Source organism: Amia ocellicauda, chromosome 21 (genome assembly GCF_036373705.1).
Source record: "Amia ocellicauda isolate fAmiCal2 chromosome 21, fAmiCal2.hap1, whole genome shotgun sequence".
NCBI lineage: Eukaryota > Metazoa > Chordata > Actinopteri > Amiiformes > Amiidae > Amia > Amia ocellicauda.
Genome location: NC_089870.1, coordinates 20,782,266 through 20,791,340, shown reverse-complemented (window position 1 = coordinate 20,791,340; position 9,075 = coordinate 20,782,266). Strand labels below are relative to the sequence as shown.

At 41.2% G+C, this 9,075-nt stretch overlaps 1 protein-coding gene and 1 long non-coding RNA gene across 2 annotated transcripts; one reads left to right on the top strand and one right to left on the bottom strand.

Moving 5' to 3' along the window:
* Window positions 1–16: 16 nt before the first annotated feature.
* LOC136717225 (uncharacterized) lies at window positions 17–8,840 on the top strand. The gene is made up of 3 exons (XR_010805203.1): window positions 17–838; window positions 1,425–1,526; window positions 8,749–8,840. It is a non-coding gene; the product is annotated as an uncharacterized LOC136717225 (long non-coding RNA).
* Window positions 3,847–9,008, bottom strand: srp54 (signal recognition particle 54). Its single transcript, XM_066694733.1, has 16 exons — window positions 8,969–9,008; window positions 8,787–8,884; window positions 8,070–8,161; window positions 7,513–7,597; window positions 7,300–7,404; window positions 7,048–7,114; window positions 6,877–6,934; window positions 6,472–6,622; window positions 6,062–6,210; window positions 5,855–5,955; window positions 5,625–5,711; window positions 5,229–5,302; window positions 5,001–5,109; window positions 4,635–4,805; window positions 4,395–4,490; window positions 3,847–4,270 (listed from the first exon to the last, which is right to left on the bottom strand). The coding sequence occupies exons 2-16, from the start codon at window positions 8,862–8,864 to the stop codon at window positions 4,179–4,181; spliced, it is 1,515 nt and encodes a 504-aa protein (XP_066550830.1). The 5' UTR covers window positions 8,865–8,884; window positions 8,969–9,008; the 3' UTR covers window positions 3,847–4,178.
* Between the last annotated feature and the right edge of the window lie 67 nt (window positions 9,009–9,075).

The following is a 9,075-nucleotide window of genomic DNA, read 5'->3' as shown; positions in this document are numbered from 1 at the left end:
TGGCCGGCAGGCGAGCGCTTCTCTGTGGAGGACCAAAACGGTCTCAATTAAACGATTAAATATGAAATCTTGAAATAAAAAATTAAGTGCATACATTTGTTGTGAAATAAATGTGTGCATAAATAAAATATACCAAATTATTATGAAATATTTTGCATTATAATATTAAATAATGGCCCTTTTCATTTCCTAATGACACATTTTCATAATGACGTATTTCAGAATTACTTTTTCACAACGGCTTTTCCAGCATAATGACACATTTCATAATGAGGAGGGTTTGTGTCAATCAAAGCAAGTGGGCTGAGCTAAGTACCAATGTGTATTTTGTTACTTTTTTCTCGAAATTGAAACAATAGTTAAGTTAGCATTCGTTTACATAGAGACACATGTGGGGGTTTATGGTCTTTAAGTTCCTACACTAGTATTAGGATCTAAACATGTCTGACTATGTTGATGCATTGAACAACTTAAGGGTCACGCTTGCAGATCAAATCGATACAAATGATTTGCCTGCGGATGTCATTTTGGATTATTAGTGCCCAGCATCCCTCTACTCTCAATTACCAGTTGTGATAGACTTTTCTGTTTTTCAGATGGAGATTTGTTGTTCATGGTGGAATTGATGGCTTCTCTCGGCTAATTGTGTACTTGAGTGCTGCCACGCACAACCGGGCCACAACCGTGTTCGGACTGCTTCTGCAGTCGAGCAGTCGGCCTTCCTTCAAGAGTGAGGTCCGACAAGGGTGGTGAAAATATCGAGGTGGCACCTTACATGGTCAGCAGGCAGGGAGAACCGTAACTCTCACATCACAGGATGGAGTGTGCGTCATCAGAGGTATGGATTTGCTAATTCAAAGTAAAACAATTGTACCTTGTGTTGATAGACCTCGAATGGTTCTGACTGATATGTTTGTCCGATTTCAGTTACTGTAAAGGTATGCACCATGAAGGAAGGTTCTCCTAGTCATCTGCTGTGCTCAATCCCCATTTTTTATAATCATAATGTTAAAGACAAAAACAAATTACATGACAAACAAATTGGAAGTGGAGATTTTGGCATCAGTATCTCAAACCTGTACTGCCAGACAGAACTATGATCCCAAGGTCTTGATTGAACACATAGCAGAGCTTCACTTAAACTGCATTACTCTTAGAGGGCTCTTTAGTGAACTTGACTTTTGGATGTGTCATTTTTAAATACAGGTATATCAGGTATATTGATAATGGATGGATGGATGGATAAAGGTAAGTCATTCAATTATTTCTCCACAGAATTGAACGACTGTGGACAGATGTCTTTGAAAATGTCGTCGACCTTTTCTACACAGTATTCACCAATTTGGAGTCTGAAGGAAATTGAATTGTTTGCCCTGCACAGATGCTTCGTACCACAAATCCAACAACATCTATTTTATTTTAAGGATGCATGGAATCACCATGGTCTCCGCACAGCTGGCAATCAGTCACCTTTGCAGTTGTGGTTACCCAACCAAAGAGAGGGAGAAAGGGAAGATCCTCCACAGGTAAACATCAATTAATTAAATATCAAATTATGGATGTCACAAAACTTTCTCCAATTAAACAAAACTGAGCCTTTGGTCACTGGATCAAAAAGTAGTTCTAAAATACAATCCTGATGTAGATCACTGCCTGGCCTATATTCGTGACTGGACTGTGAAGGTAACGTGCTGTGTAGCCTTCATTGGGGTTCGGGACAACGCTCGGTTTCTGGTTGTGCCGATTATCCTCATCAACTCAAAACCACCTACTTCAGCGATCTTGGGATAGACCTGTATTATTTGTCTTCTGAAATGTTCAGGATCATTATCATTTCCTGAAACATGATTTAGAGTTTCAAAAATGGAAGAGGATTTAAAAAAGAAAGATACAAGTATGTGGAAGTTATGGAGCTGTGGAATTTTCTTGTAAATATATGGCAACCCTATGTAGGCCTAAACCTGACAATTAGCTGGCATGTACTTGTCATTAAATCTGTTATATTCTGCTGGAATTACAGGATCAAATTAAAAACATAGCATAAATAGTGAGCGTATTCACAAGATCTGATCAGGCAACTGCTTATGATTGGACAGGCGAATTCATGAACACGCACAAGCTAATCTGTAATTTGATATTTGGGTGAACTTTGCTGCAACTGGGTAAATTAAGTAGGCTGTGTCCTAAAATGAGCTGTAGCCAGCAGCTCCATTCATGGTTGGAAGTCAGACTAAAGCACACACTCGCCCTTGCATCTTTGGCAGCATGCAGTTGGGTAACTGTGGTACTGTGTAGCATTTCAAGAGTACATGTGTGTTTTTGTCTGATTAGTCACTCCTCTACAGGACAACTTCTTTGGACGTGACTTCCTCAGTTGATCTTCCATCAAATTATAAGCACCATGCTTTTACAAATCTGGCCATTTTGTATACATTCTGTTTGTTTGGGGCCACAACTGCTAAATTGTCATTTAAACAACAAAAGGTGTGTGTGTAGCTTGTCCGCTACTCAGCAGGACTAATTGCTGGTCTTCTTCTGGGTACAGATGTTGCTCTAAACCTTGGAGAGGTGCTTGGAACACTTGCCCTATAAGGAGCGAATAATGGAGCAAATAATCTGGCAACCTCAGCTGTCAAAGAGTGAAAAACAGGATTTTTACTATGTTTCACAAACAGTGTGTGTGTCATTAGTAAACAAAAAGTCTGACAGCTAAATGCAGTATCTTACAATGACATTAATGTGTTACAGCCTTAGTTGGTTAATTAAGCGACATAATGTGAACGCAGCATTATGTTGCTTATTCCCTGAAAAGCAACCTTGTTGTGCAAAATGCTTACTATATATATAGCATAATAAGCCTACCGCTAGACGTGATATAATAATAACTTTCTTTATATTGCGCTTTTCCAGCAGTTATGCACAAAATATTTCATAATAATTTGGTATATTTTATGTATGTATATATTTCTTTCACAATACATGTAATTATTCCACGATTTCACATGTACTGCATTTCGGAAAAGGTGAAACACACACTTCTTAACCCAAGCTGCTGTTTTGAATAAGTGTATCTAAGTTTTTGTAATGCAATGTGTTTTGTAAAGGCTTTGTTATCTTAAATAATGCATGGGATAAAATATTTGAATGTTGCGTAAGGTATTGGAGATTTGTTTCATGTGCTTAAAACACCATGAACTGTAATAGTGGTTCTCAACCCTGCTCCTGGAGGAGACCATACACTGCTGTGTTTTTGTTCCAATAGCTCTTAATTACTTAATTGAACCTTTATTTAACCCCTAATTTAAGGAATTGGCTTACATTTGACATTGAGAAACAAAGTTGGTTCCTTAATAGGTTCCTTATACAATGTTATACTTAATGTAAAACCTGCTGTTTAAAATAGTTGTTTTAAAAAGGCTCCGATGTAGGAAATTATTAGTTAAATTAATGGTTACATTTCTTCTTTAAAAGTCTTCTAGGACCAGGGTTGAGAACCACTGGTTTAACAGATTTGGGTGATTTTACAGAGCCACATTCACTCATTTTATAGGCAACTTCAATTCAAGAAATTGTGCCAATCTTAACCGCAGAACAGCAGACGAGGTCAGGCCACACTTTTCACATAATCCCCCTCTCTAGGCCGAGGAAGCTGCTTTGTCACGTTACGTCAGAAACACCAGGCGTCGGATGGGGCACGATGCGTAGATTAAATTCATTCCCTGAGCCGGGGCTATTTTCAGATGCCCTTCATTATAGGAGGCATATGGCTATATTAGCACAATTATATTGCAAAGTAATTCAATGAATACAGACGATGCACATTAGAAAATAAAAACAACACAAAGATAAAGTATTACCTTACAAATTTTATTATACAACACCTTTCATGACAAAAATATTGCCGCAAACTAGTTTCATTTGATGCATTTCCCACTAATAATCACCTATCCGTCTTTGCTGGCCGGCCACGAAATTAAATGTGTGTCAGATGACTCTCCCTATCTTCGACGCCAGCAGCGATAATCCGATCAATGGTTTACTCTGGACGTGTGCAGTTTTGTTTCTTTGATAACAAATTTACAACAAAAAAAAATGGGCAGTGAATTAAAAAAGAAAAAGAAAACTCTCGCTCACTAATAGAGATGGAAATAAATAACGTTTGATCGTGTTGAGGCCGTTCACATGTTGTTGAAACCCATCATGCCTTTCATGTTGCCGGCGGCCCCTTGTTGGAACTGTCTCATCATCGACTGGAGGCCAGCCATGCCACCTGCGAGGGCAGAAACCAAACACACAACTCCTTAAGACGCTGGACTTCAGGGCACAAGTGTGCGTCATGCTGTCAGTCATACTCGAAGACATAAAAAGATAACGGGTGCACTTCAGGGTCTTACCCATGTGGTGAAGAACCCGGGGGTCCATCATCTTCGCCATCTGCTGGTTGAGTTTTGCCATCTGGGAAGGGTTGACATTCTTGGACATATCGCCTCCTGTGAAGAAACAAACGCAATCACATCAGGGGTTCTCTTCACATCGGAATCGGAAGATGTAGTGTCCAATCAATGGTTGCAAGAAACTCGTACATTTGGTCAACCAGAAAACTCGGAATCTGTGCCCCCCCCATAGTCAAATACCTTTGAAGAGGCCCTTGATGCCGCCCATCTTCTTCACCATCTGTGCAAACTTGGTGTACTGGGTGAGCAGCTCCTGCACGTCGCGCGTGGCCACCCCCGCCCCGCGCGCCACTCTCTGGATCCGGTTGGGCTGCTTGCTGAAGAGCTTGGCCCCGTCTTTGCTGTCCAGTTCTGAGGAGGAAGATGCAGAACAGTCAGCCTTTGGGGCATTGGGAGCTTCGTTCAGAACCACACAACTCAACACCATGGACTCTACTTCCAAACAGCACAGAATTCGGCCAAGACTTAGACGTTAGCTGCCCGAGAGGACAACAACAACAGTAAAAGACTACTGGATCCATCTCAAGCTTGGGTGCAACTCCTTACCTTGGTCATTCATGCTGTCCATGATGGTCATGAGTTTCTTCAGTCTGGCCATGGACTCCTGCTCGTTGCCTTTGCTCATGAAGTCGGTGCCGAAGCCCGGGATCATGCCCTGTAGAGAGTTTGTTTTTGGGGAGGTTAGAGAATTCAGAACCAGAACTTAAGAGACGAGAGAAATTCAGCAGGTCATTTTCACAGTTAAGCCTCCATTGGTCTTCTCACGGTTCTTACCATAATCTGGCTAAAAGGGCCCATTTTCATGATGTTCTGGAACTGTTCGTACATGTCTCTCAGAGTGAACTGACCTGAGAAAACAAATGTAAAATATAAAATCATCATCATCATGTTGCAAATTGCACTTCATTTCACTGTATCTGGAAGATTATTTTAATATGCACAGAGTTGTAAGAACCATGGAAAAGAAAACCACTTGCTTTGACTTTGGGTTTGATTGATGGGTTTAATATAACATTTATTTGAAAAGTGTGACAGTGACAGAGGACACAAGCCAATTAATTCAGTAAACAAGTTCAGCAAATAACTCCGAATCATAGGTTTACTTCAGCGGCTCTAAATCTCTATGCAAAGCAGTGGATTTGAAACCCAACAGCATTGTGGGAAACGTACCATGCTTCAGCTTGTCTATTAACTCTTCATTGTCGTCCAGTTTGAGCTCATTGACCTTGTCTATCAACCCTTCAATGTCTCCCATACCTGGAAAGCAGAACATTCAGTCAATTGCCTGTATGCGGTACAGCACCCTGTGCAAGGCTGCCACCGAGCGTTTCACAGATTAAAAAAACGTATGAAGTGTACATTAATTTCATAATCCATGTCTCCGTCAATGAAGTACTGACCGAGCAGCTTGCTGATGAAGGGCTGGGTCTTGAATGGCTCGAAGTCATCGATGTGCTCTCCGGTGCCGATGAAGATGATGGGGCTTTTGGTGGCGGCAACACTACAGAGGAAAGTGTGAAACATTTTATTCCGGACCCCTAGAACATTACCAAAAGACCTCGTCCCAACAGGGAGCCTACGAGCTCATAGCTCTACAGGTTACTTACGCACTGAGAGCTCCACCACCCTTGGCGTGGCCGTCCAGCTTCGTCACGATCACAGAGGCCACGTCTACCTTGTCTTTGAAAGCCTTGGCCTGAGCCTCGCAAGCCTGTCCGATGGAGGCGTCCATCACATACACAATATTGTCAGGTTGCTGAAAACAAATGGGGAGGGGGGCACAAAAACAATCAGCATGTGATTCTAGGAGTATCTGTAGGTCTCATTTATGAGCAGGTAGAAACTCATCATGATGTTTATGATTGGAAGTTATTCTGCCCCATAAAGCTACCAGAAAAGATGCCTCTTTCGTTAGTGAGGAAACCGCTCTAGAATAAAGGATCAGCATAGCTTCAAAATGATGACCTAGCGAGGCTTACACAACGTCTACACACCCACGTCCAGATTATGCACTTACAACAGCGTTGGAGACTTGGAGCATTTCCTCAAAGAGAGAGTCCTCCTGTTTGTGTCGGCCGCTGGTGTCCACGATGATGATCTCAAAGTTCTCGGTTTTGAACTTCTCCACTCCTTCCGCGGCGATGATGACCGGGTCCATCTCTGTGTAGCTGAAAACAAATCAAGCCACAAAGGTTCGGTCAAAGGGTTTCTACAAGCACAGCACATTTTCAAATACAAACATAGGAATACTGTAATTTATTAATAAACAGCCTTGACTAAATTAATCTCTACACCTAAAGTTCTTCAAGAATGTTCTATACCGGAAATCCAAGATATTCTAAAATGGCTATATTTATTTATTTGTATTTCTATTTAGTAACAGTGGGAGAAAGAGGATGAGATTCTTTTTAAAAACACATACCTTCCATAGAAGGGAATTCGGGCTTTTGTGGCATTCTGCTTGAGCTGATCGAAAGCACCTGCAAACCAAACACACACACGCTTTGGAGTCAAGGATATTTGGATCTGAACCAAAAAATGAAACGCAAAAATGTACGACAGCACGTCATTAACAAGATTGAAGAGTTTTTACCAGCTCTGAATGTGTCGGCACATATCAAGCAGGTCTTCCAGCCTTTTCTTTGGTAATAATATGCCAGCTATGGAAGATGAAAATATTTATTATTAATTCACTTTACTGCTTTTACTACAATGCATCCGTCCTCCTTCACACCCAACATCATAAAACACTGGAGTGATTATAAAGCAAGCCTAGTGTTGCAAAATAAAAAACTGACATGAATTCACTCATTAATCTTTGGAGAGAGACAAGAGTTAAAGGCACCTTTGAACACGTGGTGGTTTTTCCACTGCCCTGAAGGCCAACAAACATGATGACGTTGTTTTTGCCCTTCGTTGGCGTCCAGGCTTTGACTCCAGGATCTACAAGCTGGGAAATGAATACAAAATAATCATAAACGGAACAGAATATCAACAGCCGAAAAGTGAAACATCCTATTTTTAAATAGATCTGGGCTACTTCACAAAAACTAAATACCTTCACAAGCTCTTTGAACACGGCGTGCTGGATCATTCTTCGTTTGTTGAGACCCGAGGCCATTTCTTCAAGGTCTATGGCCGCCCTGAAAGGCAAGATGTTGAATCATGTTACAGGGAGGTTTTTAAACAGCCGAGAACTCTGCGGTTGCTGTGAAAACTAACGGTGACTGTAACTGCAAGCGCAAACATTGCTGCTGCTGCCTACTGCCACTCACACATGGCACCTGCAACAGTGGCATTAAACCACATTAAAGACATCAAAACTTTCATACAAAGTCTTTTCCACTCTGACCAGCAACACAGGGGCGGAAAGAACAGAACTTTTTACAGAAAGTCTGTGGCCACATTTCTCACAGTACTGTAGTGCAATGTGGTGCGTTTGGAAATAATGAGTGACGGCACCAAAATTAAAACACTAAATTTCTACGCTTACTTTTTTAAATGTTAAGAAAAAGCAGCGGAGAAATGTTATCCCAGGTTATCAAAATGAATGAAATAACAGAAGAAACCAATTTAATTAGTGAAAGACCAGATTCGTAACCTTCTTCAACTTACTTGACATTTTCTCTGAGCTGCTTCACGAGCTTTATGTTCACGTCCGCTTCGAGTAGAGCAGCGCATACTTCCTTCAGCATAGCATTCAAAACCTGCAGCAAAGGAAAGGCAAATAAGTGGTTCAGGTAATTTATTATTGTTTCTCTGTATCCCATACTAAAGTAAAAGGAAAAGATAGAGCACCCTATCAGTTGATTTGTTAATAAACTAAACCTGTGCTTCTCCCAAAACTATCTGGCAGTACAGTAGTTACAGAGCATCACTCATATTTCAGAGCTGGTTATATCTCAATTGCTTAATTGAACCTTAATTGAAGTAATCTGCTCTGATTTGACTTTTTAAATTGTGTAATAAAAGAGTTGGTTCTTTAATAAGTTATTTATACAATTCCACACTTAACTTAAAAGTTAACCCTACTGTTTAAAATCATTAAAAGGCTCTGATGTAGTCAATTACTTCAATTAAGGTTCAATTAAGTAATTGAGAGCTCGGTTGTAACAAAACCCAGCAGGTTAGGGGGCTCCTCCAGGACCAGGGATGGGGTCCACTAGATATGAAGACAATTAAATGTCGGTCTATGATGCTAAAAGTTATTCTGTATGTAACAATAATTCGAGCCACTGCGCATGCGCCTGTTTACAATCCAATGCGTTGTTAATTGTATCGCTTTTGTACACAGAGTCGTGACAACTTCACGTCAATGACAACTTCACTCACCTCTTCATTGATGATGGTGGCGTTACTCAGAGACCTCAGCGCCGAGGTGATCTTCCTCCCGAGATCCGCCAGGACCATGGTGGCAGCTGCTTAAAGACCTGCAGGAGACACGACAGCCACTGTTCAACTGCCTGCCTCTGATGAAACACCAGTCAATAAAGCACTCGCCACAACAATCACACCTGCAACACAGAGGAAGTCGACACGAAGGAAAACAAGGTGGGCCTTCCCGGCAGCGTTTGCACACGGAAACCCCCCGACTCAATCCATACACGAGTGGGTGTCAATC

Coding starts and splice junctions, on each gene's coding strand:
- srp54 (XM_066694733.1), bottom strand. CDS start 8,864: ATGGTCCTGGCGGATCTCGGGAGGAAGATCACCTCGGCGCTGAGGTCT. Junction 8,162..8,786: donor CCACCATCATCAATGAAGAG/GTGAGTGAAGTT, acceptor CCTTTGCTGCAG/GTTTTGAATGCTATGCTGAA. Junction 4,271..4,394: donor CCGGGTTCTTCACCACATGG/GTAAGACCCTGA, acceptor CTGCCCTCGCAG/GTGGCATGGCTGGCCTCCAG.